Source organism: Lampris incognitus, chromosome 18 (assembly GCF_029633865.1).
Source record: "Lampris incognitus isolate fLamInc1 chromosome 18, fLamInc1.hap2, whole genome shotgun sequence".
NCBI lineage: Eukaryota > Metazoa > Chordata > Actinopteri > Lampriformes > Lampridae > Lampris > Lampris incognitus.
In genome coordinates, this window is record NC_079228.1 from 14,044,526 (window position 1) to 14,067,752 (window position 23,227).

At 47.6% G+C, this 23,227-nt stretch overlaps 2 protein-coding genes across 3 annotated transcripts in view; one reads left to right on the forward strand and one right to left on the reverse strand.

Moving 5' to 3' along the window:
- Positions 1–2,806: 2,806 nt before the first annotated feature.
- On the forward strand, positions 2,807–5,320 carry LOC130129009 (lens fiber membrane intrinsic protein-like). 2 transcript variants are annotated; one of them, XM_056298801.1, is made up of 4 exons: positions 2,807–2,984; positions 4,127–4,276; positions 4,780–4,914; positions 5,259–5,320. In XM_056298801.1, the coding sequence occupies exons 1-4, from the start codon at positions 2,810–2,812 to the stop codon at positions 5,318–5,320; spliced, it is 522 nt and encodes a 173-aa protein (XP_056154776.1). In that variant the 5' UTR covers positions 2,807–2,809. The 2 variants fall into 2 exon arrangements, with proteins under 2 accessions (XP_056154776.1, XP_056154775.1); XM_056298800.1 differs by having other exon boundaries at positions 2,810–3,074.
- A 5,413-nt stretch (positions 5,321–10,733) lies between these two features.
- Positions 10,734–23,227, reverse strand: part of tinagl1 (tubulointerstitial nephritis antigen-like 1) — a 40,922-nt gene continuing 28,428 nt past the window's right edge. The window contains exons 10-12 of the mRNA XM_056298096.1: positions 22,866–22,989; positions 15,146–15,191; positions 10,734–14,565 (exon numbers count right to left, since the gene is read on the reverse strand). Of these exons, the coding sequence (XP_056154071.1) occupies positions 14,389–14,565; positions 15,146–15,191; positions 22,866–22,989 (347 nt within the window). The 3' untranslated portion in view covers positions 10,734–14,388. The remainder of the gene's footprint in view (positions 14,566–15,145; positions 15,192–22,865; positions 22,990–23,227) is intronic.

The window sequence follows — 23,227 nt, forward strand, 5'->3', positions numbered from 1 at the left end:
CAAAAGGTCAAAGTTTCGATTTTAAACGGCCTCCCTACAGGCGTTTTAGGCAAACTACTCCCTGGAGGGCGAAGTGATACTGCACATTATTGGGGTAGTATCATTTCCTGTTTAAATGGCACATCGTAGGAAGTCGGGCACGCTGTTTTAACTTAAATAGTACAAATAATAGTACTGTTTATTACGTCGACAAAACTTGACATGGATTTGATGTGATGGAAAGACCCGGCCATTGATTCAATATATTTATTTATTTATTTGTTTATTGAAAAGGAGAGCCAAAGATTGTCAAAACAGATAATCAAACATACAGTTAGTTGGCCATCTGCAACGGGCTGATAGGGCTCTCGATAGCTGTACAGAAACTGACAGTACGTGATGACAGTACAGTAAGGCAAAACAATATTATAACGCAAATTTCCAGCTCTACAAAGTTTACCCATGTTTGCACTTTATCTAAACATTGGAATCATGAACTAGTTAAATTTAAGGCGTGGAAACCTAAGCCTATTTCCTTCAAGACCAGATAAGTAGACCAAGCCCACTTAATTTGATGGGGGGGAAAAACTAAGACATGATGGAAAGGAACTCAATAAAGATACAAATTAGGGCTCATAAGTCAGACTTTTTATGCAAGCTTTGATCAGTGTTAATTGCATATTCATCGCTGTCACTGAGACTGATAGATAGATAAAAGGGAGTCCATTCCTTTCCTGATGCGAAGGTCGTCATCATCACAAACAACCCACCTGCCTTGCATGGGGATACAAGCATTATATCTTTGTCTGCATCTTTTGTGTCTTATTCTTGAGGTGATCTATGATCAAATGTTGTTAGACCCAAATGAAATGGCAGCCCTAATTACTGGTTTTGATCCACTGATTTAGTAAAATGACACAGTGATAGCAGTCGGAGGGAATGACATTTCTGTCAGTTTGGTAGATGACCTTCCCTTTATTGTGATTATCGCATGGGAATGGCGTGTGTGTGTGTGTGTGTGTGTGTGTGTGTGTGTGTGTGTGTGTGTGTGTGTGTGTGTGAGTGAGTGAGTGAGTGAGTGAGTGAGTGAGTGAGTGTGAGAGAGAGAGAGAGAGAGAGAGAGAGAGAAAGAGAAAGCATATATGTAACTGTGTTCACACGTGTGTGTGTGTGTGTGCGTGTGTGTACATGCTCCCATCAAAGCTAAAGATAAGAATGCCTTTCTGTACATGTCTGAATACTTTCTAACTTAACACTGCATATGAAAAATCATAACACAGGGGATATAAGATAAATAGTGGCAACCCTACAGGAGAAACAAACAGCCAGGATAGCGTTCTCTCCTGACATATGTCCTAACATGCTGCCACGGTGTGACAGCACTGAAAGGAAACTCTGGTTCAGCATATTGTATTGATACTAGCAGTACTGCATGCCTATGCATATCCATAGTTCTAGAACACGCCAATTACAAAGAAACACAAACAACAACAACATAAATCCTCTCTCCCCACAGCCCCCTCACCCCCACCCCCCCGGTCCATATAGACAACCACACTAAAAATAAAAAGGTTTACAAACACCATGTCCCTGTCCCTTGCGATGTCTAGTTCAGTTGCATCCCATATGGGGAGGCTGATTGTTGTGAAGGATTTTGCTTTCATCGGCAGAAAAAAAACAAAGGGGACAACTTTTTGGATTTTGGCCCAGTAGAATTCTCGTTGACTCTCCCTCCTGGTTTAGCAGGATCTCCACCGCTCTCTCGCTTTCCTTCCATCCCTCGCTCCTTTACTGTTAACTTTACCCCAGAGCTGTGTTGGCAGTTAAGAAGGTGCACTTTCCCAGAAACAAGGTAAGGACGTCACTTCTGAGGTTCTCCTGTTTGTTGTGGAGTGGTGATCTGAAACGGCACGTCGCCGGACCAAGGCCGGCGGACTCAGAGGAAGAAGCTGATCAACCCCATTGGCTCACCGAGCAGCATCCTTTCTGAAGCAGCCGAGCTGGAGGGACTCGATGAGTTGAGAGTGGGAAGCCACACTTAGATTGGATTATTTCAATCAAACATTTACACAACCAACTCAGGGTAGCATTCTATGGGTTTTGAAAAGTCTGTGTAGATTCAACCACCTTCATTCTGCCGTCTGGTTATTTAAAGTAAGAAGTAAGATAGGATGTGCTTGTCACATGAAATGGAATGACACCTTAACCTCTGGATCTTATGTTGGCCTGTTGGAGGACTGGATATTTGCTTTTAATATTTTACTGTTAGCGCCTTCGTATTTGTCTTATTGGCCAGTATTGTGAGTTCATTTCAAACACACGTTTAAAGAGGCAGTGATTTATTTTTGTTTTCAATTCAGTATCCACCATCGTTTTGTATTTTATGATTTTTTTTAAAAGATACCAGCTAAATTTGTACAGTCATGTTTAATTATTCAAAATTCTGATCTCTTTGCATACCTTTCATATTTGTTGCATGGAAAGGTAAAATATATATATATATATATATATATATATATATATATATATATATATATATACAGTGTGGAATAGTAATGCATGAAAGGATTGATTCGCCATGTATTCAAATCAAGTAATTTAAATGTTTGATACAGCATCTGGTCTGTGTCTGTCGTTGAATTCGAGTAAGTTTATCTGAGGGAATTGTATGAGCATCTGTGTATTCATATGTAAATACATCTGTGCACGTGTACCCACAAAATGTGCTGCATGGGATTTAAATATTTGGCGTGCATCCCATCGTCCATCTCTCTCCCCATTCTGCTCCAGTGACAGGTGCTCTGCAGCAGCCCTATATTTGCAGCTCAAGATGTACAGCTTCATGGGAGGGGGTCTGTTCTGTGCCATTGTGGCCAACATCCTACTGGTGGTCTCCACTGCAACCGACTATTGGATGCAGTATCGTCTCTCTGGCAGCTATGCCCACCAGGGACTGTGGAGGTACTGCATGTCCAATAAGTGCTACATGCAGACTGACAGCATAGGTAAGGCAATGTGTACCTTTTCTCAAAAGCGTCATATCTTTTTACTGAGGCATCTCCTCAAAATGACCTCACACCCAGGCCTCAAACCTGGTTTCTGTGCCTGCAGCCATGAGAGATTGCTAGAGAGTTGGTATGTTGCTCCCCAGGTTATGGATACCTTGACAATGTGGCAAGTGTAGTGCATATTATAAAACGGATCGCTCAAATCAAGCATTCTGATTGGTTGTTAGCCATGGTATGATAACCGTATCCAACGGCGATGACATCTAATTCCTTTACACAATTCAGCATCACTCCGCATGTGAGGGGAAGTTAATATGTTGCATAGCAACCGCCTTGCACCATGTGCAGGCAGCCGGGGGGGGCTAAGAACAATGCTTTATGAATGCTTAATGAACAGGTTAATAAAAACAGTCTTTCATGTTGCCACAGTTGGTAACTGTTTTGTTAAAGCTATAGTTCACCCCAGGCCACGGCCTGTCGTGAGCTATTGCTTAAATATACTGCCTGCTGAAAGTGGTATAATTTGTTGTTTGCTCCGTCAGCTGCCCCCCAAGAAATATTGCTAAACTCTGAACAAAGGTCAGTCAAAGTAAGTCGAGGTCAAGTTCTCAAGAAGTACAAATGATTTTGTTTGGCGCCCTCCCCTGAGAGGTTTCTGTCAAAAATCACACAAGGTGTAGTAGACAGCAAAGGGTAGGCGGTCAGAGATGTTACCGTCCACCAGGGGGCGCCAGAGTTCAGCGCACGCTGGAGAATGTATCCTCGGGGCTTTCTGCCAGAAAGCTTAAGGGCTTTAAGGGATTTCTGCCAAATTCATTGAACTTTCCTAACCTAACCGAACCTTAACCTTAACCGAACGCTTCTGTTGGACCGGAAGCTTTGTGGCAGGAAGCGCCGAAGGCAAAACTTCTCCCGCGTGCACGTCAGGCCCCCGTGTTAGCAAACATTCGTCCTGCTGATGTGTTCTTGAGCAAAACATTGAATCCCCCACCAGCTTCCAGCGAAATAAAACCCATTCCTCTTCTTTGAGGCTGGGTTGACGTTAACATTTCTCCTGACAGATGTCAAACTAGTGACGTGTGATTACAGTAATGCCCTTATGTCTACAATGTCCCCCCTCCGTTCCTGTCTCCACGCAGCTTACTGGAACGCCACCAGGGCCTTCATGATCCTATCAGCCATGTCATGCTTCGCAGGCATCGTCGCTGGCATCATGTCCTTTGCCCACTTCAACTCCTTTGAGAGATTCAACCGCTCCTTTGTTGCTGGGATCATGTTCTTTGTCTCCAGTAAGTCTTCTCTGTCTGTCTTTGTCTTTCCTCTCTTTCAATTCAATCAATCAATCAATCAATCAATCAATCAATCAATCAATCAATCAATCAATCAATCAATCAATCAATCAATCAATCAATCAAGTTGCATTTTGTATGGCGCTTTTCTAGCTGCAACAGCCACTCAAAGCGCTTTACAATTAGTCACAGGGGGCACATGCAATTCAACAATGCTTTATTGGCATGACTGCATTCATTACAATGTTGCCAAAGCAGATGACAGTGAAATAGGTTAATAGAGTATTAAACAAAAAAGAAAAAGCAAATAAACAAAACAAAAAAAAGGAAAAAGGAAAAGGTAGAACTGGCTTATATATAGAATAGTATTTGAACAATCTCTCTGTTCTGAGAGAGAACTCTCTTATAAAAACTCTCATACACACACACACACACACACACACACACACACTCACCGTGCGTGATCACTCACTCATATAAATCCCTGTCCCCTCCTCCGCCAGCGTTCTTCGTTCTGCTGGCTCTGGCCATCTACACAGGCGTGACAGTCAACTTCTTGGGGAGGCGCTTCGGCGACTGGCGCTTCTCTTGGTCTTACATACTGGGCTGGGTTGGTTTGCTCATGACCTTCTTTTCAGGTAAGGAAGAACACAATACCACGAAGCACTTTGGCCCAAAGAAAACACCATCACTGTCAAGCGTTGACAAAAAAGGGGGCAGACAGGAGAAGTTAACATCAGCCATGTTAGCCACTGTTCCAGTTTCGGCAGAGCCTTAGCGCTTAAAGTATTTGTTATAATATTAAGTGGTCAGATCTGACATTCTTTGGTTTACAGTCCCCTTGATAATGGACTATTTGAAACCAAACTCTGCATGACCATCTCGCTAAAGGAGTCTGTTAGCGGAACCTTTTATTGCTCGGTGAGTGCATTCACTATCAAATGACATCATCCATCCATCCATCCATCCTTGTCTGTTGCAGGTATCTTCTACATGTGTGCCTACAGGATGCATGAATGCAGGAGAGGGGCTGGTCCGCGGTAGAGGGCGACAGAGGACCGTGGCAGACTTTTTAAAAAAAAAAAAGAAAGAAGAAGAAGATAACGCGCCTTTGAACGCTAGCCAATCAGCAAAATAGAAACAGATAACACGCTAGTACACTCTTAACAAGCCGCCATGCAGCAGGAGACCTTCTTCATTTCATTCATTTGAGTACGAGGGAGTGATTAACACGTTTCGCGTCTTTTTCATGAGATCGCCGAATGAGCTCTAACACCATTTATTACACCACACGGTGGGACATTGTTTGTGTGACCTTGCTATTTCTGACCTCCGTTTTCCGGTCATCCGAAGATGTATATCTACACTGATCAAATGTGGACGATGAGATGCATGCTAACATACCACTTTGGCGCGCCCCCTGGCGTTGCAATAAAGACCTCAATAAAGCCCCTGAAGTGTTCTGAAGCTGTGCCGTTTGACTTTTGCCGTGTTCGCAGGCCGTCAGGAGCAGCACGGCAGCTTAGTCGGTTAGTCTCCTATGGAGACATTCTCGCTGCTGTAGCCTCTCCGCGACAAGGCCGGGGAGGGATCAAACAGCCGATAAGATCCGCACACTGTTATGAAATGCCTCCTTTTATTGACGTAACCGTACAACAGAATTGCCCTTTCGCCATCTTAGGAAAAAGCTCAGCACCACTCACAATTTAAAAAAAAAGACCCTCGGGAGAAGGCCTTGCGATAGTTATGGATGATCTACGATTGAGATTTTAAACTGACGGAGCCACACAGTTGAGAGTAATACATCAAACGGAACCCCCCGCCCCTCCACCCCCCCCCCCCGCCCCTCGGGCCGTCTGGTCCGGCAATGCTTGAATAGCTTTTGGGTTGAGACGAGGGAACCTGCGGTCTTTCTTTTTTTCTCAAATGTTTTTTTTTTTATTTTTATGGGAGACTTCTTCGCCCCGCCTGCAACACGTCAGCCGACGTCGCCTTGACAACGAGAAAGCGGCGTGACAAACACACGTGGGGAACTGGTGGGCGGCGTGTTCCGCGTGTGTTCTGTTCTAGAACTCTCAAGACACAACGATGGGGGGGGGGCAACAACAACAGAACATTCTAGAGGAGATTCGGGGGGGGGGGGCGGGGGGTCTCTGAACAATGATTGTTCCAACGCCCGAGTCTTTAATCAGCGCCTCCTCCTCCTCCTCCTCCTCTTCATCTGGTGCTCAGCATCAGCATGGGAGCAGAAGAACAGTAGCCGCTGAGGTCATGCCTGATGTTCTTGTGATGCAGGAACAATGAGAGAAATGTCAACACGTTAAGTCACTGGGGCACACTGCTTGATCCAAGTTTCCATACTTGGTCCCTGTGGCTGCGGCGATGAGATAACCCCAGCCAAACGTTTTGTTACTTGTCCAGGATTCTTTGGAAACCCATGGGAGAGATGAAAATAAATAGCTGGTATCGGTAGCTTGTCTGGTAATAACATCTCGTTATGGGATCTTGTGATAAAGAGGTGAACTGGGATTTAACGTTAAACGCTTGTGCGTCACCGCTAATGAAATCTGTAGATAAAAATATTGCGTTCGTATCATCGAGATGCCCTGCAGGGTTACAAGGATAATATTTGCAGCAGCGTGTTTATGTTTAAAGTGCACATCACGCAAAACTTGCAACTTCGCTCTGCAGACAAAGTGGAAACCGCCGCCCTCTAAAAATAGACGCGAATCTGGTAAGACGTCTGGTCGTTTTAGTTGCCGAGGGGAAGTTTTATCATCTCGCTGCTGTGCTCTGCTCGTCTCCTGGAAGACGCGCAGGTAAACGCAGGTATTTAAGGAGCACGTGTTTGCCTCGCGCATCAAGTAAAGCCCGGATGTTTAGCTGCTCTTTCTAAGCATAATTAAGTGACTGTGTTTGCCCGGGATTATGGTAAAAGCATGAAAAGTGTTTACTGGTCCACCGATCAAAGTCCTCATCCTTCCCTCCCGGCTCAGCTAGAGGAGCACACACACACACACTGTGTGAGCACTTATACACACTCATGCAAACACTAAATAGCCCCCCCCACACACACACACACACACTGTATGTGAGCACTCATACACTCATGCAAACACTTAAGTACACACACACACACACACACACACACACTCTCTCTCTCTCTCTCTCTCTCTCTCTCTCTCTCTCTCTCTCTCTCTCTCTCTCTCTCTCTCTCTCTCTCTCTCTCTATGTGAGCACTCATACACTCATGCAAACACTAAATACCCCCCCACACACACACACACTGTATGTGTGCACTCATACACTCATGCAAACACTTAAGTGTACACAACTACACACAAACACACACACTATGTGAACACTCATACATTCATGCAAACACTTAGTGCGCGCGCACTCAAACTTCACCAGAGCACAACTCAGCACACGCGTAATAAATGAGAGCGCGCAGAACAACAGCAGAGAAGGTTTTCCATGACGCGCGTCCAGTCGAGTTACACTATAACCAGCGGTCACCGCCGGTTTAACAGTCCGGGAGACGGTCGGTTAGCTGATCTTCAAGTCCGGGAACAGGAATGCGAGGTCAAAGGTCGTGCTGGACGCGCCAGCGTCTCCCGCGGCCCTCTATCATCCGAGTGCTCATCCGCCGTGCGGTCGGTTCTAACACCTGGTCGCCTCTGGTGGCGGAGCTGTCTGAGATATGAGACGCTTCACTCGGTCCTGATCCCTGTATAGACATGCAATTACTCTCACTTCTAACCAGACGCCCCCCTCCCCCTCCCCCGCCACCTTCCGCAGAGCCGCTGACCGAGGCAGATGTGAGACACAGATGTGCCGCACCGCCTTTTTGTATACTCGCGATTGAGTAATTGCGTGTTAGAGAACACGTCCACGCCTGTTTCTCGTCCTTTGAACTCCGGTCTGACCTGACGCGGAGGCTCTCCTCACTTTTATGGAAAACGGATTACCGAGAAGGTCGCTGGCGCAATGCACTCTGGGTACCTGTGGCAGGAAGCAGCCAGGGGCGTTAAAATAGGCTGCGCCGCGAGAACCTCGCGTGAAATTTTGGTGACGGAATGATCGCGTGCGTACACGCAGCAGACAAATACAGTTTTGAACATAGACAGGGAGACAGGTGGGATGGGGGGCGCACCCATGGGTGTTGCTTAGGTTCCCCTACGCGTGCCTGTGTGTGTCATAATAATAATAATAATAATAATAATAATAAATAATGACATGTATGGTGGCACGGTGGCGCAGTAGTTAGCGCGGTCGCCTCATAGCAAGAAGGTCCGGGGGAGTCCAACCTTGGGGGTCGTCCCAGGTCGTCCTCTGTGTGGAGTTTGCATGTTCTCCCCGTGTCTGCATGGGTTTCCTCCGGGTGCTCCGGTTTCCTCCCACAGTCCGAAGACATGTAGGTCAGGTGACTAAATTGTCCCTAGGTGTGTGTGTGTGTGTGTGTGGCCTATCCAGAGCGGGGATAGGCCCCAGCAGGTTTGGATAATGGATGGATGGATGGATGAGTTACATTCATATAGCGCTTTTCTAGATATCCAAGGCGCTTCACAGTGAAGGGGGTAACTCACTTCAACCACCACCAATGTGTAGCACCCACCTGGGTGATGCACGGCAGCCATTTTGCACCAGAACGCTCACCACACAGCAGGTTGAGGTGGAGAGGGAGGAACCATTGAGCAAATTACACAGGGGATGATTAGGTGGCCAGATGGTTTAGAGCCAGGCCGGGGATTTTGCCAGGACACCGGGGGACCCCTACTCTTTGTGATAAGTGCCATGGGCTCTTTAATGACCACAGTGAGTCAGGACCTCGGTTTAACGTCTCATCTGAAGGACCACATCTCCTACAACACAGTGTCCCCGTCACTGCACTGGGGCATTGAGATCTTATATTTGTTGTTTTTATTAGGACCTGATGGAAGACTGCCCCCTACTGGCCCACCAACACCACCTCCAGCAGCAGCAACTTTTCCTCGGCGGTCTTCCATCCAAGTACTAGCCAAGCCCGTACCTGCTTAGCTTCCGTCATTTGGCAGAGCCAGGGTACGTGTTGGTATGGCTGCCAGTGCGCGTGTGCGCGTGTGTGCCGTGCACGTATGGCGCGTACACGTTTACAAGCACGCTATGTGTGCTCACTTGGCCCGGTGTTCAACCGACGGATTTTTTTTTGGACTGACTGACTGAGTTATTGCTCTCAGCGACGGAAGAGAAAGCTGACACAGCACTGTCTTATACAAACCGTCCTCATCCTTCTCCGCCCCGTCCCGTGGAGCCCGTCGCTGGACACCCTATAGCTAGCCCCTCCCCCTGTCTGGCTCCCTGATCCCCCAGACTACCGTGCCAAAAAGCTCCTGATATTGCATACCTCTGCTGGGTTTTACTAACAACAAGCAGCCTGAAAGCCCCATAGCACCATTATCTAGCGCAGACATCTTTGTCCATATGGAGCGTCTTCCATATTTTTTGGGGCAAAGTAAACTCGAAGACACATCAGACAGGAAAGGCTGTTATCCAGACCCGCTGGGGGCTTAACCCTTCTGCTGTCTTACGGGCCAAAAAGGCCCAGAACAGTGTTTAAAAGCAGAGAAAAGACTCTGTGGTATTTTTTTCCCCAACCTGAAATTTGATGACTTATCCTAGAGTGACCCCTACATTAGAAAAAGTGAAACATTTGTTTTTGTTCATATTTCCATGAAAGCTGTACACCACTAGGGTACTAAGATCTTTTGACCCTAAGACGTGCTTGGGTCATGTCCGACCCTATAAAACCGAGTGATTAAACGCAGTCTTTCTGCACTGGGAAGAGGGAAAACCCCCAAACAGATTTGGGGGTTTAAAATCAAATTAAGTTGCTTTAACTTTGAGGTTTAATAATGAAGGCGGGTCATAAATGACCCGTAAGACAGGGGCAGTATATAAGGTTGTTTGCGTATGACGTCACGAAGTACAGATGGAGCGCAGGAAGTGGTTTTCTACATAGGCAGCGCTATCACAACTTTCGAAATGCCCATGTTTGGCGTCATTAACTGAGGAACCACAGGGAGATTTTATTGAGTACCAAAAGTTGTTGTTCATGAGGGGGAGATGCAAGAAATTGACCGAAAACGCCGGGGGGTTGGGGGTGGCTTGCCAAGTGTCGTCTGCGGTCGGGAGGAGCGGAGTCGGATAACGCGCGTGTGCAGTGACCACTTCGTCAAAAAATCCCTCTTTATAACATAAGATCATGTCCAACATGTCTTACTTCCTGTTTACACCTTTCTCTCATAATATCGTCTAAACCAGCACAGTTCGGGCTGAACCAGCTCCATCTCGTCCATTCTGCTTTTCACTTCCTGCCCTCCACCTGAATCTCGCGCGTCATCAGGATCACGTGACTCAGAACAAGCACGCAGAATGTGGACACCACCAGCGTGAAACAACCACGAGACAAACATGCTTCTTTTTTGTTGTAAAGACTTTATTGTGCCACACAGGTGAACACTACTGTGGTTTTTGTATTTAGTGCACACAATACATGAGACAGAGAGATAATAAAACATTGCACGGGAAACAAAAGAGAATAAAAGTTTATATAATTTACACATCTCGTCATAAATAAAGTCTACACATCTGCGAATATGGAGTGGTTCTTGTTGACTTAAGATACACAACCTCCGGCTGCCAGGGTCTCTGCAGCGGCTTTGGTGGTGTTTTTGTTTGTTTTAATTTATTTTAAAAGAACATGAATGTAAAATCTGGGAACATTTTCTGGTTACAGGTTTGGATTATTTACTACACAACAGTGCCGGGTTCTCCTCTCAGCATCTTTGTGCCGAGGATGTCTTTGTTCCCTTGTCGGAAAATGGATGAAGACAAGCCGCCGCGGTCGTCACGTGACTTTACAGAAATAACAACCCATCCTATTTCCTAAACTCCTTGCCCCCTTCATTCGCCGTGAATGAGCCGAGAGAGCACGAGGAACCTTACAGTGACACACTATGCTTGTGTGTGTGTGTGTGTGATCTCTGCCACTTCATCCGAAGCTAACAACGCACCTGAACGACATAATGAGTCTGCACAGACATGTAAAATAGATATATTAAGTGGGTATTTTGCGACAAAACAAGAAAAGAAGAGACACTGAAATGATTCCAGCTTTGGTTAAATTTCATTCCTTCCTCGGGCAGGACTCAGCTCATTCACTCACTCGCTCGCCGTTCTCCCAGCGTTGACCCTCTCCATCTCCAGCTGGCTTATCTATTCCCGGTAGGACAGTGCTCACCACATGACCGTATTGGGGGGGGGGGGGCGACACTTGACTAATGCGAGAGATCCATCATAAATCAGACTCCACATGATCCTGGTTGCTTAAACTCTATAGGCTGCTTGATCGTAATTCACCTGACTGGTAGCTTATAGTGGTCACGTGAAAATGCAGAGTAGGCGAATGCGGAACGCATCCCCAAAAATCCGGTGGCGGAAAACCCACCCGACATGTAATGAAACAGTGAAACTGCACCGGCAGCGGGCGCTGCGACGAAGGGAAAGCAAAGGATTGGAGAGCTCGCTACGGGGTTATTCTTTAAGCTGCTTGCATAGAAAAAGCAATATCACCTTGCACACAACGGAAAACCTGCAGCCGAGGGTTGAAGAGCTCCTCCCCCGTGCTAGCTACGGCGTCGCCCAACCGCCTTCGAGCCATAACCTACAACAGCCGTACGGCCACCCCTCCGTCACCGCTAGTCTCACGTTTCTCCTTTCTGCGTTGTCATTCCTCGTGCGTACATCTATCCCACAATGCACCTCGCCCTGACACGCCTCGGGTTTGACCCTCCACTGGAATGAGAGTCCAGGTTCGGTACGTGGTAGAGCTCGCTCATTACAACCGTTCTTCTATCATGAGCACCCGTCCGTCCCTCCCTCCCGCCTGTCCTGTCCTGTCCTGGCCCAGGACAGGGCATAACGCGCGGGCCTTACCTACGGTGGCCGGTGAGGATCTAGGCATGGCGCCGCTCTTTGAAGTGGGAGCTGAAGCGCCGCAGCACGCTACAAAGGTAAGTGGCACTAATAGACAACACATTTCTTCTTCAAGCGAGGCTGCGCTGGAAACAGATCTGAGGATCCATCAACCCGCCTCTCATAAATTGAAATTGAGACTTCCAGAAATCCCTGTGATACGAAAGACAGGCAAGTGGCTGATAGGTTGAATCATTTTTGTTTTTTGTTAGACTGCCAGAAGTAAAACATAGTAAAGTTAAAAAAAAAAAAGAAAAAAGAGAGAGAACATCGCCAGACGGTTGAATCACGTAGAACCTGACTGGTTCGATCCTGAAAGCCGTCAGCACGGTGTGGGTGGAGCAGCGGCTCCACCTCTGCTGCTAACTTTGGTTATAACTGATCTTACTGTGCGCGCTGACGCAGCTTCCTCCCCGCTGGCGGTAAGCGGACATCTATGACGTCATCTGAGCACCTTTCACAGAACTTAACTGGCACAACAACCTGCAAAGCTATTGGTCAGCAGGGCTGACGATGAGTGTGGCATGAAAAGATACTACACATATTTCCAACGGAAGTAACAAAATAAAACAAAAAAAGTAAAATTTAAACTCGCCACAAAAAAAACAACAACAACAACATCTTCAGTTCATATGTGTAACACAGTGTAGACAGAATGAAACAAATTAAGACTGCTATACACAAACACTATCTTGTTTGCAGGGGCCATACACAGCCCTGTTTGTAAGGCATCTGGTGACTCCAGAGGCGGCTGCACCCACCCGGGTCAGATAGCACGGTCATCTTCAAGGTTTACACCATCGTCTGTGGCGACTTATCATAATCTTGCATAATTGAGAAGAAGGTTATTTTCTTTGACCGACAGTAATGTTTATTCCGAGGCTACTTCATGTGAAAAACAAGATGACACGTATTTGATCGGCAAATCAAGGTAATGGTTGCTATGTGCGCTGAAAAAAACCCAAAAAACCTCCATTAGGGGAATTATACTGAGAATACTGAAACTCTCTCGTGTCGGACACGTCACCTTCGCGATGGAACTGGATTAAAAACTCGGAAATTTTTTTTGAAAATCTGCTTTTTTTTTTTCTAAATCGTTGGCGGTGGGGTTGATGGCACCATAAGTCACCCTCACCTCCATGAATCGACATTCACTCTTAACGTCTATACGCTCTCACACTCGCGTCGTCTCCGACCGCAGTCCCACTGAAACGCTGTGGCTGACCCTTACATTGTCCAGTGTAAGAGTCTATCTAATTGGAATGTGTAAGTAACTGAACTGCCTGTAGATACTACTACTGGTACACATGTGGCCTCTCTGAGAGCGAGGGAATCCGCCGGATACGCTCGACTATCTACAGCCTACAGGGTGAACGTCGCTCGGGTTATCTGCGACTGTGACGCACAGCTTCTTTATTTATTAATTTATTTGTTTATCTGTTTATTTTGCGCAACTGGAATCGCTGTCTCTAGCTGAAAGGGATATTGGCCCTATTTGGTGTCCAGATAAAACCGCTTCCCCAACTTCGTCTGCTCCAAACTTTCCCTCTAGCTTTAGGCCCAACAATGCAAGAAGACTAAAAAAAATTTTTTTTGGTTTAACATAGGTGTGAGCAATTCCTTCTGTCATCGTTAAACTTGTGACATGAACATATTTCACCAGACAATTTGCTGAGGATTCTGGGAAGTGTGGTCTTTGGAACAGTAAAGTCCTGAGGTGCCTGATGTGGCATCATGATACCAGGCAAGGCAGTGTAAAGGAACTATAGCTAAGCTGAGTTGTTGTGTTTTTAATTCGGTGCCGTTAACCATGGGTTAAAGGGGTAAGTGGGAATGATTGTTCTCCTAAAAAAAGGTGAAGCGGGGGAAGAGAAGGGGTTTTGGAGTAGTTGTTTTGAGTGTCCCAGAGTAAAGTAAGGCTTAAAAGTGGAGGAAGAAAAGGTTTTGTGGTTGAATTTGCAGCTGTCCCAGCCAGGGCAGTGGACAAGGGGATACAATGAAGCTCTGGGGCAGGTGGTGTGGTTCTCTTCTGGGGCATGGGCAATAAGGTTGGGTAATAACAAGAGCCTTGGCAGGCCTCAGCTTCGGCACTGTGTCTACTTGCGTCGGTGATGATGGTGATGGTGATGGTGATGGTGGTTATGCATGTCCTCCATAGTTACCCGTCCCCACACCCCGATCACAAAGGCTTCAATCTCACACTCGTTCTCCCCACGGGCGATACGGAAGTAGCCGTTCTCCCCCCAGTTCTTTCCCCAAGAGTTGGCAGCGATCTGGAAAAAGAAAATGTATAACGAGGTCAGTTAATTTGCATTATGATCCAAAGCCCTTCACTACCAGAGACAAGACACACTTCAGTTGAAGAGGGGATATAACTGCATGCATATATTTATTTTTTTCGGCTTTTGCTCCTCCTCAATTGTATCTGGCCAATTACCCCCCTCTGCCGATCCGGGGAGGGCTGCAGACTACCACATGCCTCCTCCGATACATGTGGAGTCGCCAGCCGCTTCTTTTCACCTGACAGTGAAGAGTTTCACCAGGGGGATGTAGCGCATGGGAGGATCACGCTATTCCCCCCAGCTCCCCCTCCCCCCTGAACAGGTGCCCCGACCAACCAAAGGAAGTGCTAGTGCAGCAACCAGGACACATACCCACATCTGGTTTCTCACCCGGAGACACGGCCAATTGTGTCTGTAGGGGCACCCGACCAAGCCGGAGGTAACACAGGGATTCGAACTGGCAATACCCGTGTTGGTAGGCAACGGAATAGACCGCCACGCCACCTGGACACCCCCTGCATGCATGTTTTTAAGCACATAGATCATATGTAGGCAACAAAAAAGAACTTACCCAATATTTTTTTGTTGACCCATCAAAGTTTTGCTCCTCTCCCCACCTGGTGCACAAAGCAGAGAGAACAAACAGGTCAACGAAGGTTCAACCAACCAGCCATCCATCCATTATCCAAACCGCTTATCCTGCTCTCAGGGTCGCGGGGATGCTGGAGCCTATCCCAGCAGTCATTGGGCAGCAGGTGGGGAGACGCCCTGGACAGGCCACCAGGCCATCACAGGGCCAATGGTTCAACCAATGTGACAAAAACGAGTCACACATGAGCAGGATCTGCAAATGTAGACTTCCAACTAGCTGTGCGATACGCCGCCCGGTGTGACGCAGTCTCTAGTTCCTTGAGCACATCTTACTGCATCGAGTTGTGTAGGTGTTACTCGATACAGCTGTGTCGAACCAGATAACACATTTCCAAGCAAATCCGGTGTTTTGTGTCATTGCGTGTGCCGAGGTGTTCCCACAACTTTGCCTCTGAATTTAAACCTGGAGGAATGTGGGCACCTATGACATGTTTGGCATCGCCGACAGGCAGAAGGAAGAGCTACAGGTGGTGCCGAGCCAAGAAAACCACTTTCATCTCCTTAACAACATCCTGCAAACAAAACGTGATTTACGGCTCGGGCACACAACATATTTGCATCTCTCTCTCTCTCTCTCTCTCTCTCTCTCTCTCTCTCTCTCTCTCTCTCAGACACACACACACACACACACAACTCTTCCTCGTCATTACAGCCCACACACAGGACACAGAATTCCCCTTTTCCTCTGCCATTTCCTACATCCAGAAAAGAAACAGGAAGGAGAGGGATGGCCCCGCAGAGTACAAATAACAAAAGCAACGGAGGGTGAAACCTCACAACACAAACTCTCTCACACAACCGCGCACACGAACACAAAACATACACATCTGCGCCTTAACTTACAGGGCTGCCTCTACCTTTTTCCCTGGCACGCCGGCCTTGTTCTCAGAAAGTCTTGGCCGGGACCCATGAATTCCCATCATGCCTTGCACTCTGGTCTCAGCTGGCAGTCCCCAGCATTTCGGCGCCCGGCGTTCCTGCTTATCCAGAAACCGAAAACCGAACGCCCCGGGCCAGTTCCCATCCTGTTTGTTCACCTCGGGCCTTCAGTTTCCCAGGAGTCCTCCAGTACCCAGTCGCTTGTTATCTACTTTGTAAGGACGAGGAATGCTGGGAAACAGAGTGCCGGTTTCAGGTGCTGCCAACTCAGTAGGCTGCCACCACAACACTGGCGTGGGGCTATGCTAGCCCGCAGTGTGTCTCTGGTAGCCCAGTGTTTACCTGAGGGAATCAAACTTCACATTCACTCTGACCGGACAAACAAAACAGCTGTGCAAACACAGTCTGCCATCTAATCTCTGACGTACAGGGCTAGTGTAATTACTGTTATTATTATTACTGCAATTATATGTGTGTGTGTGTGTGTGTGTGTGTGTGTGTGTGTGTGTGTGTGTGTCTGTGCATGTTGCATATCTTCTCTCTATTTCTCTATCTCCATCTATCGATAAACACACAGATATAGACATGTATGATGTTATAGATATTTAACTTCTGCACATATTCTGTGTTTGCGCGTGTCTGTGTGTGTGTCTGTGCATGTTCACCATCCCTCCCGCCCTCTCTTTCTCTCTCTCTGTCCATCTATAGACAGACATATAGATATGTGTGTGCACATATTTTGCTTCTCTGCATGTTCTGTGTGTCTGTGTGTGTGTATATCTTTGTATATGTATCTGTGTCTGTGCATGTATCATATTTTTTCTCTTTCTATTTCTCTTCCTCCTTTATCGCTCTCTCTCTCTCTCTAACAGCTATAGATATAGACATGTATGATGTGATAGCTATCTAACTTCTGCACATATTTTATGTGTTTGTGCACGTGTCTATGTGTGTGTCTGTGCATGTCTCCTCTCTCCCTTCTCTCTTTCTCTCTCTGTCCATCTATAGACATAGACATATAGATATAAATGTGTGTACATATTTCGCTGCTCTGCATGTTTTGTGTGTGTTTGTGTGTGAGAGAGAGAGTGTTTGCACATGTGTGCGATGTGAATATTTGTGCTGGTTCGTGTTGGTACGTGTGCATCCTCATGCATACCTGCCTGCATCACTGGGCACATGCATATTTATGCGTACGGACAGAGCCAGACGGAATCGGACCACTGCTGATCTCTTATCGGGCCTCCCAATCACCTCACTCGCTCATTCAGGGACAATGATGGGCACACCACCGCCCCCGTGTGCCCCGCCCTTCCCCATCGCCCCCTCGCCCCACCCTTGACCTCCTCTCCGGGGGGACTGATCCCTCTCTCTCTGTCCAGTGCAGTCAGGATCAGCGGCCCAGACAATGCCCTTTCCACCACAGTGGACCTCAATGCTTTTTCCAAAAACATTCCCAGGCCCTGGGCTTAAAGGAGCACACCATGTTGGGATTTGGCCTGTGTAAACACACTGATGGCTGCGGCCAACAGGTTGGAGCGCTGAACATTTTTTGCTCCGCATCGTCTCGTATTCCCGCCACCCCTCCATCCGTCGGTCCATACCCAAAACCCGTGCCTCTGGTGCCTCCTTGTCCATGAGCCCCCACAGCCAAAGCAGTAAAGACCACAGTATCGGCGATGGGAGTGGAATAGTTGCCAGGAAAGGCCTGACATCCACACCCTTATCTTCATCATCATCATCATCATCTGAGTCACGTAAAGTGACCCTGCTGTTAACCCGACTCCCCATCAGCCCACTAACTGTGCCGACAGGGACACGGTCACAGTCAAAGCATGATGACGTGAATACGATGATGAAGTAACATTATTAATTATTATTAATTATTAGGGTTAATCAGTATTAGCCCTAACATGCATGTCTTTTTGATGGTGGGGGAACCCGGAGAAAACCCGCCGCAAACAGGGGGAGAACACGCAAACTCCACACAGAGGACGACCCCCCCAGGTTGGACAAGCCCAGGGCTCGAACCCAGGACCTTCTTGCTGTGAGGCGACGGCGCTAACAGCTGGGCCACCGCGCCGCCAATAAATTTTCATAAAAAACCGAGACGATGTGGAACGCCGTTGTGGAACGCCGCTGTGGAACGCCGCTGTCATCAGATCGCCGCCATTTGTGTGATTTAAACAAGCTGCACACAAAGTATAGGTTGAATAATCACGCTCATTCTTGCCTATGTGATTTACCCTTGAAAATTTGTGTCTTGTATTTCATGATCACACACACACACACACACACACACGCACTTAGACGACACACAGTTACACACGTACAGCTACTGGATGTGTTTGCTGCAATAACAAGTGAAAAACGTGTCATGACTAACCAATACAAAGCAGAAAAACAGGGGTAGGAAAAGAGCAGGACCTTCATTAGCGGCTGAGGGCCACCACCCATCAGATAAGAGCAGAGATAGCGCCACTGTCCTGGCTGGCTGCATTGCCCGACGCAGATGTTTCCCTCTTCTTGTTCAAAGTGAAGACAACCCTAGCCTCCCGGCAAACTTTCTATTGCCATAGATCATCTTTGTAACGATAATAATAATAATAATAATACCCGGATCCCGGGTAACATCAAAATACAAGAGCTACAGAAGATCGCACTACTTGGAACATCTCATATCCTAAGAAAAGCGCCATCCATCAAATAGACTTCTACCTCATTCTAACCCAAGGCCCAAGGAACGAGCCCGGTTATTATGTTGCATTATGGCGTGAAGTTAAATGACATTTGTTTTATAATAATAATAATAATAACAAACTTTATTTAAGCAGCGCCTTTCAAAATCATGTTGCAATGTGCTTTACAATACAAGAGAAAATAGTACACAGTCACGATAAAAAAGAGCACAAGACCTGATATGTCCCCCCCGATTTTCTCCCCAGTTGTACTTTGCAACTTCTACTTGTACCCTATTTTCCAAGCCGTCCCGGTCGCTGCTCCGACCCCTCTGCCGATCCGGGGAGAGCTGCAGACTACCACACGCCTCCTCCGATACATGTGGAGTCGCCAGCCGCTTCTTTTCACCTGACAGTGAGGAGTTTCGCCAGGGGGATGTAGCGCGTGGGAGGATCCTGCTATTCCCCCCATTTTCCCCCCCGCCCAAAAAGGCGCCCCGACCGACCAGAGGAGGCGCTAGTGCAGCGACCAGGACACATACCCACATCTGGCTTCCCAACCCGCAGACACGGCCAGTTGTGTCTGTAGGGGCGCCCGACCATGCCGGAGGTAACACGGGGATTCGAACCGGCAATCCCCGTGTTGGTAGGCAACGGAACAGACCGCCACGCCACCCGGATGCCAAGACCTGGTCTATTTTACAGAACAAGGTAGAACAGTCAGGATACAGATCACAAGAACATAAATAAAACAGAACATCGAACCCCTTAAGACAAAGTGAATGATTTAAACTGGTGAAATAAAAGTGATAAAAGAGAAATATAAATCTCTAGGCAGAAAGGCAGGAAGACGAGACAAACCGAGCCAAATAACAGCACGGAGATAGAGACACACACACACACACACACACACACACACATTTCAAGGTGGCCATAACAGCCCTACTTGAGGAGAGCTGCTCAGTTGTGTCATTGCAGGAGTGGGACTCGTGAGTGGCAGTACATCACTGCCATGACAGACGTGCCTCAGAACCAGCTGCGTGACTCACACAGAGCAGTGCCGTAAAATATTTACAGGATGAAAGTGTGTTTATGACCTTTACAGGCCTCACAATTCCCTCCACACGGCACATAAATACAGTAGACTGGGCCTGGGGCTAGACTAAACGATAACGGCACTATTTTGACTTGGATGGGATGGGGGGTGGGGGTAGGGGGGTGGATGTGTGTGTGTGAGTGGGGGGGCGTGACCGATAAGGCTAGAGAAAAAGAGACGGTGCTGGGAGGGGGGCTTTGCCGAGACAGACACGGGTGGGGGCGAGGGGATCCAGGTGTGTGTGTCAACCACCTGCCCGCATACCTGCGGTCGTCAGAGTTACTGCATGGGGGAGGGAGGGAGGGAGGAAGAGGGGAGGGGGAGTTTGTCTGGGATAGACATAGACAGAGGAGTGGAGCCAAGGTGTGTCTCCAAAAGGAATAGAGCGGGAGGGAGGCTTAGTCACACTTGAACTCCCGGTTGTGCACACACACATAAGAGCCGTGAGTGCATGTGCATGATCAGGACCAAATATTCAGGTCTTGAGTCAGCCCCACTCGACCACAACCTCATTACGCCCTTGATAAGAATATTCTTGGCAGATACGACAGGGGGACATGAACAGTACCTTTGTGGACATGTAGCGAGACAGTTAAATGCCCCACATGTAGAAAGGAGGGTGGAGGAGGGAGGCATGGATGTTAAAGGATCATTCTGTTTTTTCACAACCAAGTCTTGTTTTCATAGTTTGTGCCATTGCTCATATCGAGTATGATCTCGTTTTACTCACCAGCTTCATTTCGGGGAATTTCGAATACGGGACTTCCTCTGAGTACAGCTTTACAACGGTGTCTTATGGGACAACTGAATATGAGTGTCAGACACATTTTAACAGGCCCAATTCAACCTAATTATCTAAACCACATATCTGGAAATAAAAATGAAAGTGTACGTTAAAAGATATTCCCAAAAATATCCAATAATATCAACAATGGTCCCACACGTTACTGAACTACTCCCTGGTTCAACTTGCAGGAATGAGCAGCCAATACTTAATGTAGGTAGGAATGATAATCAATAAACTAACCTGCCAGCGCAAGACGGGAGTCGTAGAAAATGTGAAATCATGCACCCAGTCTTACTGAGGTAGTGGCATTTTTTTTTCTTAATGAAAGGAAAGGTTTAGCAGATTTAGTGTGATGCCCCGATAATTGGAGCACACCGGTGTGCTCCAATTATTGGGGCATCACACTGCCCAGCCTCCCTGGGAAAGTCTACTCTAGGGTGCTGGAAAGGAGGCTCCGACCGACTGTTGAACCTCGGATCCAGGAGGAACAATGTGGATTCCATCCTGGCCGTGGCACAACGGATCAACTCTTTACCCTTGCGGAAGTGCTGAGGGGGACATGGGAGTTTGACCCGCCAGTCTACATGTGTTTTGTGGACTTGGAGAAGGCTTACGACCGTGTACCCTGGGGCACTCTGTGGGGAGTACTGTGGGAGTATGGGGTACCGGGGCAGTTGTTACAAGCCATCTGGTCCTTGTATAACCAAAGCGAGAGCTGTGTCCGCATTCTCAGCACAAAGTCAAACACGTTCTTGGTGGGTGTCGGACTCCGCCAAGGTTGTCCCTTGTCTCCAATTCTGTTTGTGATATTCATGGACAGGATCTCAAGGCGCAGCCAAGGTGAGGAGTGTGTCCATTTTGGGAACCTCAGAATGGCATCTCTGCTCTTCGCAGATGATGTGGTTTTGTTGGCTTCATCAGAACGCGACCTTTGGCGCGCACTGGGGCGGTTTGCAGCTGAGTGTGAAATGGCCGGGATGAGAGTCAGCACCTCCAAGTCTGAGGCCACGGTTCTTACTGGAAAATGCTTCTTCCAGGTAGGGGATGAGTTGTTGCCTCAAGTGAAGCAGTTCAAGCATCTTGGGGTCTTGTTCACTAGTGAGGGTAGGATGGAGCGGGAGATTGACAGGCGGATTGGTGCAGCATCAGCAGTAATGTGGATGTTGTACCGGACCGTTGAAGTGAAGAGGGAGCTGAGCCGGAAGGCAAAGCTCTCAATTTACCAGTCAATCTTCATTCCAACCCTCACCTATGGTCATGAGCTTTGGGTAGTGGCCGAGAGGGTGAGATTGCGGATACAAGCAGCTGAAATGAGTTTCCTCCGTAGGGTGTCTGGGCTCAGCCTTAGAGATAGGGTGAGGAGCTGAGACATCCGGAGGGAGCTCGGAGTAGAGTCGCTGCTCCTTAGCGTCAAAGGGAGCCAGTTGAGGTGGTTCGGGCATCTGATTAGGATGCCTCCTGGGCGCCTTCCTTTGGAGGTTTTCCAGGCACGTCAAACTAGGAGGAGACCCCGTGGTAGACCCAGAACTCGCTGGAGGGACTACATGTCCAGTCTGGCCTGGGAACACCTTGGGATCCCCAAGGAGGAGCTGGAGGGCGTTGCTGAGGAGAGGGACATCTGGAGTGCCCTACTTAGCTTGCTGCCACCGCGACCCAACCCCGGAGAAGCGGCTGATGATGAGATGAGACGAGACGAGACGAGATGAGGAAAGGTTTAGGGGTCTTATAAGATGCCAGTGTAAAGCTGTGTCCAGCGGTGGTCCTGTGTCCAAAATCTCCAAAATGAAGCCAGTGAGTAAAATGATACCATAACCGATACGCACAATGACAAAAACTATGAAAGTGCTGGATGTCAGCTGGATGTCAGCTGATACCAATAGCAAGGCTTGTATTACTGATCGGTGACATGAGGGGAGACACAACCCGAAGCAAACAAGTATTTCTTTGCTAATCTTCCTCATCCTCGCTCAGCCATGACTCCAATAACTAAAGGATTTGTCATCAAAAACCAGACCAAATAAAACCCAGCAAAAGTGAAAATGAAAGCGTTAACCAGACGTGGACGCAGCGTGTCATGTTGGGTGGTGTTAGTTTAGGGAGAGAATATCACCTCCCCTGTGAACTATGCAAAGACTAACATGCAAAACAGGCAACGATGGCACTATATCGAATGAAATGAACCGTAACACTGATGTCTTACCCAGTGATCCTGACCGAGTGAGTGCCATGTTTGCGGTACTGCGGGGGTTTGGTAAAGCTGACATCTGTGTGTTTGTAGATTCCACTCTTATAGACAAAGAAGTCCTCATGGACCTCCATAATAGCTGGAAGAGCAAACAAACAAGGAGAATTACAAGCTGGACATAAAACACACACACACACACACACACACACACACACACACACACACACACACACACACACACACACACACACACACACACTAAAGCTGCTAAATCTTTCATGATAAGTGACAAATAAAAATCTCACTCAAATGCTTATTAATCTAAAAGCAATAATTTCCTAATTTCACCAGACACCGAGCACTCGCATCTAATCCCC

Bases quoted from the DNA above. Each gene is read 5' to 3' on its own strand.
- LOC130129009 (XM_056298800.1), top strand. From the start codon at position 2,810: ATGTACAGCTTCATGGGAGGGGGTCTGTTCTGTGCCATTGTGGCCAAC. The intron at 3,075-4,126 runs GTTTCTGTGCCT...GTCTCCACGCAG, and splicing joins ACACCCAGGCCTCAAACCTG to CTTACTGGAACGCCACCAGG. The intron at 4,915-5,258 runs GTAAGGAAGAAC...TGTCTGTTGCAG, and splicing joins GCTCATGACCTTCTTTTCAG to GTATCTTCTACATGTGTGCC.